The following is a 17391-nucleotide window of genomic DNA, read 5'->3' as shown; positions in this document are numbered from 1 at the left end:
ATGTGTGTCCAGAGGTAGCTGAGAGAACGGGAGTCTGTTGTTAATAGACATGGTGAAGGTCAGATTATATGGTCATGTTAAACACACATACATCCACACACACTCCCTCGGTTCTATCTCCTGTTAGCATTAGGTGTGAGGAACACACACGCCTGGCCACCTTGCTGAGTGCATGACATAAGCGGAATGGTTGGTGCAGTATCCGTTTGTGGGCGGAGCTTATTGAGGGTTTTTTGCCACCTTTTCTTGTCCTCTGATGGGTTTACCAGAGGAGAAGTTTCTCGTTCTTCTCTCCTTGGTCTCCATCTTTCTTACACAGCTGGTCTGGAATGTACAGATGTTTCCTTTTGGGAATGGGCGTCCTTCTCTGTTCACACACGACAAGAAAATGAGTGTGAGAGAAAAGGAGAGTTCAGTTCCACACATTTTCATCACTGCAGACCATTTGGTTCGTGTTGAGGATATCAGTGTTCTAGTAAACCTTTAGAGTTGTGATTTATTGCTTTTTGTGCTGAAGGTTTTTGTTTCTCACATTGCTTTTTGGTCTCTCTGCATTTGGCTTCTTGTTTCCATGCTTGATTTTTTTCTGTTAATTTTGAATTTTTTTCTGCTCACATGCAGCTGAAGCTTTGCCTTGCAGACAGGAGATGACGGGAAGCCATTTAAATCTCACAGATCAAATATCTAATTTATTTGCTTTAGTTGTAAAGGATCAACTGCTGGGTTGTATTTTCATTAAAGTTATGTTATTATAAGAAAACATGCAATATAAAGATACTTTTTGGAATGTTGCAATGACATGGTCAAGTGCATTGAACCCACATGTGATTTAATTATGATGCGTAAACTCTCCATGTCCAGGATGTGTTGTGGAGAGGTGGGGATAGCCACATATATTTCTTTTTCATGCAGCTTGAATCTGTGATTTATTACAGTAATAAAAGCACACTTACTGATATTTTGTAATATGTTTTTGATATATTGTGCAGCTCGAATTTCCATTAATACTCATATGTGCAGCAGTTTTGATAAAGGTGCAAAAATAATTTTTTTATCAGTGTTTTTCTACTTTGTGATGTCTAATATTTGTGTCATGTTTTAAATCTGACAATTAAAATATAACATCAGTTTATTTTTAAAACAAAGTTTACGATTGAACTAAGATTTAATTTCACATTCCAAAGCATATTCCTAAATTCTTCAGTTGTTAAGAAAATGTGTAAATAATTTTATTGCAACATTTATTATTTTAAGTTTTATCATTAATATGTAAGATCTATTGCAGGGGTGTCAAATATGCGGCCCGCGGGCCGAATCCGGCCCGCAAGCGGGTTAAGTCCGGCCCGCAAGATGGTTGTGTAAACTTTATTTTTATACTTTACAATGTAGAGTGAAAATAAACGTATCTTTGTGAGCAAGTTTTCTCTGTAACGAGTATAAATAAAACAAAGCTGCGCTCAAGGCTCACACAAGAACTTGAATCACATCCTGAAGTTGGCCGCCACTCAGGATGTGCCTTCTGATATTGATGTGCTGGTGGAAGCTAAAAGATGTAAAGTAAAATGAGTCAAATATACTTTAAGTGCTGCATAAAACTGATCTAGCCATGTGATCTGTAAGCTCTTTGAATCACTAAGGAATGTTTTTTTTATTTATTGATTTTTTTTTATTTTTTCACATTTTCAAGTACACTTCAGGTGTTGTACTTGTACTATTTTAGATACACTGTCCTCAGGCTCCAGCCTTGTTTTATACTGATTGTATTAAAACAAAGAAAACAATCTGAAGTTGTTTTTAATTTACCGGTCCGGCCCACTTGGGACTAGATTTCTCGCAATGTGGCCCCTGAGCTAAAATGAGTTTGACACCCCTGATCTAGTGTGAAGCTACATGGCAGAATTAAAGCCTGTTTGACTTCTTCACAAGCAGAATAATGGAATGTTCCAGCATTTAAGTAAATTACTTGTTAAAGAAGAGGTATTTCTTCAATAGTCTTATCTTTATACCTCGTTTATCCTTTTACTGTGGAGGATGCAAATGTATGTTTATCTTGTTTGCAGCTATATATTTGTGTGTTAACTGTAAAAATAAAATGTTTTGTCTCAAAATTTGTGTGATGTCTAATGTTTGTCTATGAGAGAAGTGGGCATTGTAATAGATTCAGTGTGTAATTCATTGTGTTCCATTTAGACAGTTGTGTTTTCAGTTTTGCTCTTCAGTGTTCTTTCCATGCTTGGTAGTGTTCACCCAAAGGCTACTTGTGTTTAAGCAATGAATGGCATGTGTGTGTCATGTGAAAATGTGGCTGTGTTTACCAAATGAAAGCACGTGTTCCATTTTGGGAACATGTTACGATGTGTGATGGCAGGGTTTTGTTGCAAAGGGAAGCCACGGTTTAGGAATTTGTGTGTTATGTTTGGGGTTTTGTGTGTGCAGTTTTGAAAGAAACGTACAGTTTTGAAAAACGCGTTTTAGCAATCGAAAAAACGAACATCCCCCACCATGTTGGAAGAAAGGTGACTTTGAAACAGATTTCATTCTCAGCCGCCTTAGTGAAGGTCAGTTTTTCTCCTTTTAAAAATGGCCGAAGGGGGACGTTGTTATTGTTTACAATAGCTGTTTCCGTTACCGGAACTTCTGGGTAGATTTAGAGGAACCTCCTGACCTGCGCGCTTCCACTTGCCCAGGCCAGCCGAACGGCCATTTTCCAGGTCGTTTTCAGGAACAAAACAACCGGCATTAGTAAAATTAGAAGAATTGCTGGGGAAGCAGAATAGAAGCAAAGGAAAATACTGATCACGCTTAAAATCTAACTCCAGACTCCGGAAACACGGCGGAATCCCCCCACCGCTGTTACTAAACTCCCGACACTGGAAAACATGGAAAAAGTCATCACAGAATTAATTATTTGGGCTTTATTGTGTCACGGAGCGCTGTAAGAAACAACACTTCTACTGGTCATTGAACACCACGTTTTACATCATGCAGCTGCTTTCGTCCTCGGAATGGATTCAATTTTAGTATACTTTGATAGAATAAATGCTTTTAATGTTATTAATGTGACTGTGGACGCCGTTTGGCACTGAACAGTGACATCACCCACTGCTAAAGCAGTCACGATATGCTGACGTCTGTGCAAAGTCCTGAAAGGGCTGAATTTGAATGGAGACTCACTTAAGCCCTAGGCCTATTTTGAAGCCTATTCCTCAAAAAATGGTAAAAATGGTTTAGATAGCCTTGTAGTGCTGGGTTTGCTGATTAATTTGATGGGAATTATTACTATTTCTTCTGTAGTGTGAGGGTTGTTTCGGGCCTATTAAGGAACTAACATCACAGGGTCCCCCACCTGGGGGACCCTAGGGCTTAGAGGACGGGGACATCCTATCTCCTGGTCAATTTTCCCATCCCAGGAATTACCCTGGAGTTCCAGTAATGGAAACACAGCAAACCTGTCCCATGTCCATACTTCCTGGTTCCAGAGCCAACCATATGTAAACCCACTAGGTTGCCAAGCCCTCGCTGGCACACTCAGCATTTGCACTGCCATTTGTAATTCCACACTGGCTGGCAAAGAGCAGCAGTGTTGTGGAAGCAATGGAAGCTAATGATAAAATATGTAGTAAAATTGTATATAATTATTAATATAATTAATTATATTGATTTTTGTTGGCAAATATCTGGCGATATCACAATATAGGGGAGACGATATATTACGATACTAAAAGCCAAAAAATTATTAAAATATTTGGTTTGATTTTCGCAGCAGGAAACAGAACTTTGTTCTTTTTTTTTTAGCTCTTATTCCCTCTTTTTATTACTAGAAAATGAAGAATATGTAAAAGTGAATCATTGTGCATTACTCATTCTAGGAGAAGGACGTTTCTAATTAGCCGTCATTGTGACAAATGCTGCTTTAAAGCCATTTTCCAGAGCAGCGTGTGCATGAGGAGGTGACCTTTACAGCAGTTTCTCCTCATTAGGCGGCCACATTTTTTCTTCTTCCTCGTATCAAACCTCACATCTTTTTGTCTCTTTGCATAATCACACAACATATCTACCTTGTGGTTGTTTTCAGCTCCATGTTTTATGACCAAAATTTTTCATTGTCCTCAAGCATATAAACCTAATTTCCTTCCAGCTACTGTGGCTCTCTTTGTGACTTCATGCAGTTTTTTGCACCAAATTAATTTTAAATGTGGATCATTTTCTTTTTTTCCTGCAGAGATCTGTCCAAGAACCACATCTCCTCCCTTGATACCAGCCTGCTAGATCGCCTCTCTGGCCTCCGGGAGCTGTAAGTAAACAAAGTGTTGTGTAAGAGCGTGTTCAACTATTTTCTCTTTATCTGTTCATCTGCCCATGGGTGTGGTGGGAATTTTCTGCATTTTTGCCTTAATCTGACCTGACGAGACGGTTTTGTAATAAACATTTTTTTTCTGAAAAAAAAAAGTTCTTTTTTTTGTGTATTTGTCCTTGAATAGAAGAAACCAGATTTTTGGCAAACAAAACTTTATTCTCTTTTCTCGTTTCTGCCACAGATTTGAATAAAGATGTACTCAAACTGGCACATTTCATCATAATTATGTTGTATGTATTGTTTAAACCCACTGTGCAAAGACCTAGTTTGGATGTCCTACAGATGTGGTCTGGACCGACAGACTCAATATAGACATGATGATCTGCACGTCCATGTGACGTAGACTGTTTGCAGGGTACATTCCTGTAGTTTAAATGGAAATTGTAAATCGTCAATGAAAGAACATCCAGCTGATACCTTTTCTGTTTCTGACTTTTCTTTATGTTGAACAAGTGGTTAGGGTTATGGAACATGAACAAAAACAAGTGTTTTTTGTTGTTCAAGTGTCTTTTTGTACTCTTGAAAAAATCTCTGGAGGCATCAGCGGTGCAGAACATGAGCAGAAAGGTTTACACGCATGCTTCGTTGTGCGCCAATCCACACTGGAAAGTCTAAGTCATCGTGCAGCTCCTCCTCCTCGCTGGACCCGCGAGATCACAAAATTTCTCACATTAGATATCGCTGTTCAATGTCATAATGTTGTTCCTCTCCACCGCCACGGTTAAAGCCAGGAAAAATACAAATAAGCCGTTAGGTCACGTTTTGATGTAATTTACATAAATATGAAATCACATCGCTGCAGTAGTCCTTTATTTTTTAAAAATGGCTAGACGTAGTGATGCACCAATATGAAATTTTTGGGCTGATACGATATCCAATATTAATATCACCATTATGGCCGGCGATAACTGATATTTGCCCATACCCATATACCCATATACTTCTAAAATCAGTAGATTTTGTATAGAATGAAAATTATAAAAGCTAAGTTTTTGTTATTAAGTACACACATCACACACATTTACTCTTCTCAGATGATTACAATCACTGTCACATGACTAAACAAATACACATCACCCCCCTCGCCGTCTGAAACAGATAAATGGAAACAAGATAGAAAAAATATCAGTTGTTCAAATTGGCCCAGTTTTTTTATCGAACCGATACCGATATGTTAAAAAAATGACAAACAGTGGCCGATACCGATATATTGATGCCGATATATTGTGCATCCCTTTTTTATAACTGTGTGATTTCCTGTCTGGCTCTATGTTAACTGTTGTAACTGACGTGTCCCAGAAGCGGCTCGAGGCAGCTGAAATGCTCCTGGCGAGAAGGGAAGTGATGCAGAGGTCACGGGGAAAATGCAGTAGTATGTTATGTGCTGCTTACGCTTCCAGTGGAAAGGCCGGCTTGCCGCTTCTCGATATAATGTGAAATCTTCTGTTGTATTGATGTTGTGGTTCAGTTGAAATAGAACCAGTCCAAACCCTGGAGCTCACATCACAGTGATTTAAAAGGCTCCTAATTTCCCTTACAGATACTGAGTCAGTCAGTAAGAAAAATCTTTACATATTATGTTGTTTCTGATTCTCAGGTATCTCCAGGGAAACAGGATCAATGTTCTCCCCAGAGGAGTGTTCTGTCGTGGCCCTCTGTCAGTGCTGTGAGTAGAAAAGCAAAAGGATGTAAAGCAGACCTGTCGGTCGAGAGGGGGAGAGGATGAGGAAGATTAAAAGAGCTCTGAGAGGGAAAAAAGTTCAGTTTAGTCTGAGCATTTTAGCAAGACTGCAGAGCATTAAAAAAGCCCTGTGTAGTGCGCGTGCCCACACACACACACACACACACACACACACACACACACACACACACACACACACACACACACACACACACACACACACACACACACACACACACACACTCACACTCACACAAACTCTAATCACACTACGATTAAGTTCAATTACAGTCTACCATTCCAGGCTCCCGCTACCTCTCTCTTTTCATCTTTCCTTCTCGTTCAACCATTACCTTACTTATTCCACTCACTGAATGGGAGTTTAAGCACTTGTGTGTTTGTGTGTGTGTGTGTGTGTGTGTGTGTGTGTATGTGTGTGTGTGTGTGTGTGTGTGTGTGTGTGTGTGTGTGTGTGTGTGTGTGTGTGCAGACTGATGGTTTCCATAAGTTCCGTCCAAACCACCAGACAACGGGCCCATTATTTGGCCTTTGAGAGGGAGGAGGGAGTTTGAGGAGAAGGAAAAGATTGAGTAAAAAGAGGGAAAGAGAGAGAAAAAGGATAAAACACAGAAATATAAAAAATCTGATTAGCTTGCTTAGGATTTGGTTTATTGGGTCATTACTTTCTATATTTTGCATTTCATTGTGAGTTTCTTCATATTTGCAGAGAATTAAAGTATCTCATGAAATGACTTATTTATTAGCTTTTCATCAGAGAACATGTGTTTTAGAAAAGCTTGTTTAAATTAGAGTGTAATTAGATCCATGCAGACAGGAAAAGAAGAGAAATAAAAAGGGTTTTTGTTTTAAGGTTCACTGTAATTTGACTGTTTCTGCCTCCAGAGATTTGAGCAACAACCAAATTACCACCATAGAAGAAAGGATCTGTGACAACCTTTGTAATTTAACACAAATGTAAGTGGTAACTATTTATTTCTTTTCTCTTTTTGTTTTCCAGTCTTTGTCTGTTTGACAAATAGAAATTATGAATTTGAATCAAAGCTGATTAATATGGGTCAGACACGCTCTCATTAACATTTTAATATCCATGCATTTCTAGACATTTTTGTCTACTTTGTCACCATTTTGTTTAGCTGACTTAAGCTTCTTAATGTTTCTTTTACTTCTTATCTTTATTTAGAAAAATTCATCACACTCCCAAAAATAAAGGACGGAAAACTGATCTGATCAAAGAAAGCCAGTCTCTTCTGCATCACAGGGAAAATAGCATTTATGGACTCACCCACCTTGGCTTGCAACCACAGAAGGCTGCATTGTCATTGTGGCCAGATGAGAGTTTAGCACGTTTTTGCTAGTTGAAGCTAACTATTAGCATTAGCAACTCCACATAGCAGAACACGTTCAGGCTTGTTATTTGTAGCGATAACACAGCCACATTGCATATTTAACCTACAAAAGAGGACCAAACAAAGGCAGTGGAAGAGTTGTGTTGTTCTTTACGAGTTATAGGCGAGATGTTTGCATATCATGAGTATTGATACTTTCTGATTTATATCACAAAACGGGATACGATAAGATTAATGTCACAATACAGGGGATACGATACGATTAATGTCACAATACAGGGGATATGATATGATTAATATAATAATAAAGGGGATACGATACGATTAATATCACAATATCATGATATGATACGATTAATATAATAATACAGGGATACGATATGATTAATATCACAATACAGGGGATACGATATGATTAATGTCACAATACAGGGGATATGATATGATTACTTTCACAATACAGGGGATACGGTATGAATAATATCACTATACAGGGGATATGATATGATTAATATCACAATACAGGGGATACGATATGATTAATGTCACAATACAGGGGATATGATATGATTGCTTTCACAATACAGGGGATACGGTATGATTAATATCACAATACAGGGTATATGATACGATTAATATCACAATACAGGGGATATGATATGATAAATATCACAATACAGGGGATATGATTAATAAAATAATACAGGGGATACAATACGATTAATATCACAATATAGGGGATACAATACAATTAATATAAAAATACAGGGGATACGATAAGATTAACATTACAATACAGGCGATACGATACTATTAATGTCACAATATCGGGGTATAATACGATTAATATAATAATACAGGGATATGATATGATTGATATCACAATACAGGGGATACGATATGATTACTTTGACAATACAGGGGATATGGTATGATTAATATCACAATACAGCGGATAAGATACGATTAATATCACAATACACAGGACATGATTTGATAAATATCACAATACAGGGGATACGATACGATTAATATAATAATACAGGGGATACGATACGATTAATATCACAATATAGGGGATACGATACGATTAATATAAAAATACAGGGGATACGATATGATTAATATTACAATACAGAAGATACGATACAATTAATGTCACAATACAGGGGATATGATACGATTAATATCACAATACAGGGGATACAATACGATTAATATCATAATACAGGGGATACGATATGATTAATATCACAACACAGGGGATACAATACGATAAATATCATAATACAGGGGATACGATACGATAAATATCATAATACAGGGGATACGATATGATTAATGTCACAATACAGGGGATACGATATGATTAATATCATAATACAGAGGATACGATACGATTTATATCACAATACAAGGGATATGTAATGATATCAAAATACAGGTGATATAATAACCATCACAATACAGGGAACATGATACAATAAGTATCACAATAAGGGGGATACTAAAAGCCAAGTGAAATTTGCTATTTTTAATACTGAATTCAAATGGAAAACTCTGGCCAGATGCTTACATGACACACCAAGTGTTATCGCAAATTTCCATTGTTCTGCCAGAATGAAGATGGTACAAACTGCTGCTTTCTAGCAGTTGGAGTTTGAATTGCAAAACACAGTAAATGTTTGCATGTTGATTCAAAATGAAAATTGGATGCACTGCATAACATGAAATATCACAATATTTTATTGTATCAATAGTTTCTTTAATCCCTAAAAACTACCCAATCTATCCCCCGTATCCCTGAGCTGTTTATGAACTGTTTAAACTTTTTTGTGTTTTTATGAGTTGGAGCTGATAAATCTAGTCACCTGCTCCATGACACATGGGGGTTGTTTTCAGCTGGCTTCCAGAATGGAAATCTGGCTACAGGAGAGCATTTGGCTCAAACTAAATGAATAAATGTGGTTGTGTCAGATGACATTCACACCAGAGGCCATCTCCTCCAGCAGTCTCGTTATGGTTCTTTTCTTCCACATCCTAGTGAGATGACATACCTGCACCAAAAGGAAAAACAAGCCTGAGTTTATATTTTATATTCTGATTTTATGAATCTCCTGCATAAATGTGAAGACGTGAACACAAATCTACTGAATTTATGACAGAATTTTGCTGTCAGAGATAAAAATAACTCATTTTTTTGACGTTTTACTTCACAGCTTGTGACATTTAAGCTGTTTGCTGCCATTATCATATTTTTCTCTTTGATTAAAGTATATTTACTTGCTAATTTTAGTTTAAACTGCAAACAGTGCTGAGTGTCGTCAGACTGGCGTCAGCAGAACATCACACACTACACTACAGAGAGGAAACGACTAATTAGAAATAACTCTCAGCTGTTTGCTTTGAGAGCCAAACCCACTTACCTCCATCACAAGAATATTTATTAATTACCATAAACGTATCCAATATTTAAGTTTTGTGACTTCATTTGGGTCTTTTCTCCTCCAGCGATCTGAGCAGTAACCCCTTTGAGTGCGACTGTAAGCTGTTCCGGTTGGTGCGGTGCCTCCAGAAAAAAGGGGTGCAGGTTAGACGCCCACATGCCATGCTGTGTAACCACCCCCCTGAACTCCACAAACAGCCTTTGCTCAATGACAGCCTGCTCACCTGTGGTAAGAAATCAGCATCTAACACTTCTTAAACACTGCATTTAAGACTGTTTTTACCTTTTCAAACCTCTGTCTGGGCTTCAGGTCCGAGTTATGCGGCCTGTCTCGAGGACAGCACCATTGGAGGAGGAGGACGAAGTGAGCTTGTGATCTTCACCTCTTCCAACCCTGGAAACTTCACTCGTGAACAGTGCAACAGTGTGTGTTTTGGTTTGTCACACCTTTATGGGGGCTTGGGGGACCGGCATGAGTGTCTCTGCAGCACGAACAACGAGCCCAACTTCATCAGCGGCTCTCAGTGTTCTGCAGCCTGTACCAACCGCCACGTGATGACGGTACGTGGTCACCCACCGGATCGTATCCATAAAGATGATTATTGAAACCACATATATAGAAACAAATAACAGGAAGTGGGTTTTATTTGACATTTAAATGCACATGAACACCAAAACCTCCTCTTCCTCACATCCTTGCTTCAACAGGAATGTGGGTGGACTCTGGCTCGTGATGTGTTCGCGGTGGAGTTCTCGGTCTCGCTCAGACCTCTCCTACTGCAGCGTTTCTTCCATAGCGTTCATGACCCAATCGCCTTCTCCGCCAACTCCTCTGTCACGCACGTTATGCAGTCCTGGGACTTTGGTGACCTTTCGTCTCGGGTCAACTCCACAGTAGCAGGCATCACCATTAATACGAAACACAAATATGGACTTCCAGGACACTATGGAGTCAGTTTGATGGCCTGGGCTGGACACAAGGAGGTAGGAGGCGGTGTCACACATGAACAGATCTCATGAAGGCTTTTTAAGTATTCCTAAACTGAGAATAGCTGCTTTTTAAATTGTTTTTAAATTACTTTCTTTTTATGTATTGTTTTCAGGTCTCTGCCCACACACAGGTGACCGTGACACTTCCGCCCAAACTGGAGCTGCGCTGTCCTCAAATTGCTGTGGCTAATAAGAGTCTGGAGGTCCAGCTGGTCAGCTGGGGTGGCATTGGCTTGGATGTGAAGTGGACGATTACAAAGGATGGTGTTCAGGTTGCTAAAGGTAAAAGCTCTGTAGTTTTTACTTGCTCAAAATGTTTATGACTCTATCGAAACCTTCCTTTGTGTTCAGCTGATGACAAAGGTTCACTCTGGTGGGGAATGGATGTGTGTGTGTGTGTGTGTGTTTGTGTGCCAAATATTAGTTAATTAAAAGTAGATTGTTGCAAATCCAGGCTTAAAGCATGCACAAGTGATCAAATATGGGCACATTTATACTAATATTACTCCAATATCTATGGGTGAGGATTATGGCAACTGAAAAGAAAAGAAAAATAAGAGAAAGAGAATGCTGACTAATCTCAGAATTCTGACTTTTTTCTCAGGATTACAGTAATAAAATTAGAATTCTGAGAAAAAAGTCAGAATTCTGTATAACCTGTTGTATATTTTGCAAGGCAAGAATTTGATCTAGTTCACAAAGAATTCTGAGAAAAAGGTCAGAAATCATTTTCTTTACTTTTTTCCAGTGGCCCTAATCCTCTTCTGTAAATATCTTTACTGTAAAGATGAACATGGCTTTACATCAGGACAAAAAATACCAAAAAACCTAGGCCAGTACACATTCTTGTTGGTTTACAGGTAATTAAATATGTATATATATATATATATATATATATATATGTATTTTTTTTCAGCAAGACCTCTATTTCCACAACCTTCTTGCTATTTGAACGTGCTCTTTTGTTTGCCAGCATCTCCCCGATGTCCAGAAGATGGGGTTCGACACAACGAGACCTCCAGTTGTTTTGAGATTGTCCCAGAGGAGCTGAGCTGGACCGACGCGCGGCAGCAGTGTTTGAACCGTGGCGGGGATCTGGCGATACTCCGGAGCGACTCGCTGCGAAACGTCTTGGCAAATAAAGTTACACAGTGAGTCGTCCCTGCGTCTGTTTTAGCAGCCTCAGAGTCTTCAACTGTAAATATATTAAAGGGTTTCATGAAACAGTGATGTCTGTTTTACTGTGAGTCTGGACATTAAATATTTATGTTTTAAACGTGTACTTAACCAGGTCATGGAGAGGTTAGAGTGTGTTTTTGATGTTTGTAAGACAAACTGCAGCATGTTGAGTGTCACTGCTGAATGCAACAAAAGAAACATGCTAACAGGAAACAAATACTGGAGACAGATGGAGAACACCATCACTAATGATCACAGATGTTCGCTGTTAAAGGAATAGAAGTTTCCTCACGTCTCCACATCTGTGATCCTCACCAATAGCCGAAGCCCAGAGAAATTCTGAATTATTTGCTTCATGTTTGCAATTTAATTTAACGTTGTTGTTTTTCTCCTTTTGCGTCATGAAGTAAAATCTGGAATTTGCTACAGACTTTCTCCACACAATAGAACATTTCCCCCTAAATACACAGGATGGTCCATGTTTTTAAAGAACAGAACAAGGACACTGACGAAACACAGCTCTGGATTGGGGTTTTGTTTTGGAAGAGGTTGTGTCGGCCCAAAGACCTTTGAGTGTTTGGTGTTCAGGTGAAAGAAAGTTGCAAAAACACATCTGGAAAAGCACAGCTGCATCGGGATTCAAACACCCGCTGGAGGAGGGTGTGTGTGTGTGTGTGTGTGTGGATAAAGGCCCTGCTCTTGTAGGTTGAAGTAAATAAGAGAAGAAAAAAAAACTGCTGCAGATGGGAGCCCTGTCCTCTCTTCTCCTTCATGCCTGACTCTCCACCCTCCTGCTTATGTAAGAAGCTTTTTAAAGAGGTCCTACATTTTGGACGTGTTTTAACTTGTCTCATTACTGTTGGTGAGTTTTTAACCTGTGTTCCATTCTTATCCAATGTCTTTAAGGTGTGTGACAATGAAAAAACATTTTTAAAATCCGATTTCTTATTCTAATCGGTCACTCTGAGTTTTCATGCAGGGCGAACATGAAAATAGTCTCCTACACCTATCTTCTGCATCAGCTTATGATAGAAAACTGATGGTGAAACTCTGGGATTTATGTCCCACTGTCACTTAACTTTCATGGCCCCACCCATCTGTTGTTGGTTTAGTGTTCAGTAGAGAACATCCCGACTAGTATAACTGTTAGCATTAGCAACTCCACCACACAGCAGAACTCCGGCAGGCCTGTGTTATTTGTGGACACAAAACATCCACGTTGGAGTCAGAATGCGTTGCTGTTATGCAAGATGTCTAAACATCTGGACCAGCACGGACTGGGCTGGGTGGCGTCGGTCCGGGTCCTGCACCGGTAGGGTTTGTTCACACACTTCTCAGGAATGGGGAAATCTCTGAGCACGTGGGCAAGAAACATGGGCAAAGTTCGGCTGTGAGTGTGTGTTTGGAGATGTCCGCGGGTGTGTGTGGGTGAGGAGGGTGCAGTCATTACTCTACATGAAATCAGGTGGTGCGTAAACAGTGTAAGGTGAAGAATGTGGACTAATGGTGGTGTTGCAGGAAATTTAGCTTTTTTTGGGGGGGGGTTGCTCCCCACACCAATGATAAAAAAAAAGAAAGACAGAGAGTTGCCGCAGCTTCAGTCAGGTACGATTATGAACGATAATGAAATGCGCATGCAGGAAGCCCCCGCTGGTTTACGCAATCCGCCAATCGGAGGTGCCCTCTGACTGTAGTTATGTGTTTGAGTCGGCCAATCAGTCATAGTGGGCGTGTTAGCCCGGGGGCAGCCCTGAGCGGACCACCAGAGGATAAGGGCCAAAAAAACGCCCGGTAGAAGAGGGAAAAGTACCAGGCCACCCAGGTATGAAGACAATAAATGCGGGCCGGGCCGGGCTGAGCGGTACCAGATGTGAAACCCCTATAAGACTCTAAAACCTGCCGTCTGAAGCTCAGCTGTGATGTGGCTAGCTTCTAGTTCCTGGAAATAATGCACCTGTGTTTTCACTGCAAATGTACTTATTAAACGAGTCAGCCATGAGTAAACAGGATGAAGAAAATGCAAAATGTGAACTAGAAATTATGTTCAACTCGGAGATTTTCTGTCTCTTTTTGCACGTTAAGCCAGTACAAAATCAAATGTCATAAAAATCTGCTTTTTGGTTCCTGATTTTCTTTGCAGCAGCAAAGAAAGAAAATGAAGATAGGGAGTTTGAGTCCTAATCCAGTGTCTGAGGGTGAAAATCGCCTCTCATAATCATGATGTCATCTATCCGACTCTCTCGTCTATCTCTCTCTATATGGGTTCAATCAAGGCCTCTTTCACACTTTCTGCCTCACACATCAAGTGCAGAGTGAAATGTAATTGGCTGGTTTTAGTGTTTTACTGATTATTACTCTTTAAAGTGTTATGTTTCTCAGAGAAGTGTGTGTAGCTTTTGTTGTTTGGCGCAGAGCGTGATCATGTCAACAGCGCAGAAAGAAAAAGACGACGCATTTCTTAGTTTTTCTAACTGCAAAGTGTTGTTTGGTCCACCGGCGCCTTTATGTGTTCCTCTCTGCAACAGGGAGCGCGGCGTGTGGCTGGGCCTGAGTGATGTTGACGTCCCGGGAAAGCTGCGATGGGTGAACGGATCAGAGGCGCAGGAGGGGGAGGAGGGCCTGAGACCTCGCACGGCCATCTCACCTGGAAACTTGTGTGTTTCCTTTGATCAGCACAGGCAGACCAGCTCACACCTGTGTGATGCCAAGCGGGCCTACATCTGCCAGTACATCCCTCAAAGTACGGAGTTCCCCAAAAGTGCCAAATTTATGCTTCTTTCTGATAATCATGCATGCTTTAAAACGGATAAAGATCTTTGGTTTCATCGCCATAATAAATTATAATCGTTAAATTTTTTTTTTGTTTTAACAAACTTGGCCTGAAAAAGTAGAGCTTGTAAGCATCTAACACCTTGCAGAGGTGTCTCACTAGAGCAAGGACCATCTCCAGGGACATTTACCACCCAAACCACTACCTTTTTGCCATGCTGCCCTCTGGGAAAAGGTTCAGATCCCTCAGCTGCAGGACCGACAGACTGAGGAAGTGTTTCTTTCCCTGGGCTGTTAGAACCCTGAATGGACAGAAAAATCAACTCTATTGATATTATTTATTGTATTTTTTAATGTTTTTGTTTTTATTGCATGGTGCATATTGTACTTGTTTTAGCTATTTTTCTTAGTATTTTTAGCAGATGCCTAAGGTGGAGCTCTAGGAAATTTCGTTGAATGGGCAATCATTTAATGACAATAAAGGATATCTATCTATCTATCTATCTATCTATCTATCTATCTATCTATCTATCTATCTATCTATCTATCTATCTATCTATCTATCTATCTATCTATCTATCTAGCTATCTATCTAGCTATCTATCTATCTATCTATCTATCTATCTATCTATCTATCTATCTATCTATCTATCTATCTATCTATCTATCTATCTAGCTATCTATCTATCTATCTATCTATCTATCTATCTATCTATCTATCTATCTATCTATCTCTCTATCTATCTATCTATCTATCTATCTATCTATCTATCTATCTATCTATCTATCTATCTATCTATCTATCTATCTATCTATCTATCTCTCTATCTATCTATCTATCTATCTATCTATCTATCTATCTATTATCTATCTATTATCTATCTATCATCGTGCACCTGTGGAATGTGTAATAAAGCTAAATGTGTGTGCAGCCCATTTTCTACTTCCTTGTGTTTATATCAAAGGCTAAGGTGCAACCTTTTGGGAAAATGTGCAAATCTGCATGCAGTTTGTGATTTATTTATTTATTTTTTTGCAATAATGTAGTTTTCCTAAAGAAAGTTTTAATATACTTTTTGTCCTTTTCAGTGCGTGTTCCAGATGCTGGGGTATATACACTAGGCCTCCCGGTTTTCCAAACCCATAATCCTTTGCACCGTGTTTCATCCGCTACTCTCACGGCTCCGCAGACTTCCAGCCGCGGCGTTGAAGTAAGGAGGAATTTCTGTATTCTTACCTTCAACGTTTTCTCGTTCTTTCAATCATAAAAGTCTTTCTGCGCAGGTGTTGTTGTTTCCTGCGTTGAGCTTTGTTCAAGCGGGCCGCCTGTCCTCTCTGGAGTTCATCACCCAGGACCTGGGCTCAGAAGTCCACGTCCGGTTCCAGATCTACAGACCCCGCTGCCGTTTTTCTGACCGACGCCTGCTGCTGCCCAGTGAGTCACCTGCAGAAACACACTGACATATGCTTGATACATAAACACAGCGAATAGACCAGCTGAGCCCACACCTGTGATTCCTCACACCGACCCCCTGTTGTGTGAAGCTGCTAGGTAGCTAGGCATGAAAGAAATGTGTGAAAAGCAATGGAAAAGTTTCAGTTTCTTATGATCTTAATTGAAAAAAAAAAACATGTTGAATGTCTCACATTTCAGAGAACGGGTTGAATTTTTTGTTTCAGGTTGTGGAGGTCCAGTGTGTTCTCCGGTTGCTGTTTGTGTCCCAAATCTCCGAGCAACCGGTGATCCACCTTCTTGCCCCCCACTGGAGCAATGGTGTCCTTTTCAGCGCCGATGCCTGGCCCTGTCCAGTCCGTGCCATCCGTCCTCATGTCCTAACTGCACTCACGGCCACTTCCTGCCACCGTGGACGGGAAGGCCGCGGTACATCCTGCAGAACGAGGTGTTCTTCACTCTTCCAGCAGGACCAGCAGCTCATGTGCAGGTGAGGTGGTTTAGTCTCGTCTCCATTCACGACCAGTCAGGTTTCAAATTCCCAACCATCTAATAATGACCTCTGTTCTTGTTTCTGCCAGATGCAAGACCAACTGGAGGACATCCTGGTGTCCCGTGGTGATGTCATCGCCCTGCAGCATGATGGCGGTCCATCCTCCCTTCTTCGGTGTCAGTCTTCACCACAGTCGTTGTGGCGACAGCCAGTTTTTGCTCTGAACCTATCAATGTGGTTCTGGATCAACACCAGGCATCCGGCAGATTTTCCAGCTGACCCCTCACCTAAACCTGAGCTGGACTTGGAGACTCTGGTGGAGAACAGGGAGGGAAACTGGGTGGAGGAAGAACTCTGCCAGATCCGAGTGCTCTATGTGGGCCACAATACGACCCAGCTGCAGGGAGCACAGCTGTCTGCTGGTCTGCCCCAGCCTGGACTCTACAGCCTGCTGGTAAGTCATCATTTCTCATGTCATATCCCAGCATGCATCGGGCAGATCTGACACGCAGGAGGAGGTTGCTCTGGAATGCAGAGCCTGTAGCACAGAGCTGTTCTGGCACAGATTTCTGTTGACAATCTTTTGGGTGAAAAAAGGAACAAAAAACAAAAGTTCCCAAACAGAAAAGTACCTGAATAACAAACAATACAACTAC

The 17391-nt window shown here is 40.3% G+C and overlaps 1 protein-coding gene across 2 annotated transcripts in view; it reads left to right on the top strand.

The window, feature by feature from the left end:
• Positions 1-17391, top strand: part of pkd1a (polycystic kidney disease 1a) — an 80707-nt gene that overhangs the window by 17380 nt on the left and 45936 nt on the right. For both annotated transcript variants that reach the window (XM_015966904.3, XM_015966896.3), the window contains exons 2-14: positions 4223-4294; positions 5955-6023; positions 6942-7013; positions 9917-10080; positions 10162-10412; positions 10560-10835; positions 10955-11123; positions 11815-11992; positions 14546-14760; positions 15879-16000; positions 16074-16224; positions 16470-16732; positions 16824-17189. In XM_015966904.3, the coding sequence (XP_015822390.1) occupies positions 4223-4294; positions 5955-6023; positions 6942-7013; positions 9917-10080; positions 10162-10412; positions 10560-10835; positions 10955-11123; positions 11815-11992; positions 14546-14760; positions 15879-16000; positions 16074-16224; positions 16470-16732; positions 16824-17189 (2368 nt within the window). The remainder of the gene's footprint in view (positions 1-4222; positions 4295-5954; positions 6024-6941; positions 7014-9916; positions 10081-10161; positions 10413-10559; positions 10836-10954; positions 11124-11814; positions 11993-14545; positions 14761-15878; positions 16001-16073; positions 16225-16469; positions 16733-16823; positions 17190-17391) is intronic.

This window comes from Nothobranchius furzeri, chromosome 4 (genome assembly GCF_043380555.1).
Source record: "Nothobranchius furzeri strain GRZ-AD chromosome 4, NfurGRZ-RIMD1, whole genome shotgun sequence".
NCBI classification, from domain to species: Eukaryota; Metazoa; Chordata; class Actinopteri; order Cyprinodontiformes; family Nothobranchiidae; genus Nothobranchius; species Nothobranchius furzeri.
This window is presented reverse-complemented; position numbering and strand designations above follow the sequence as displayed.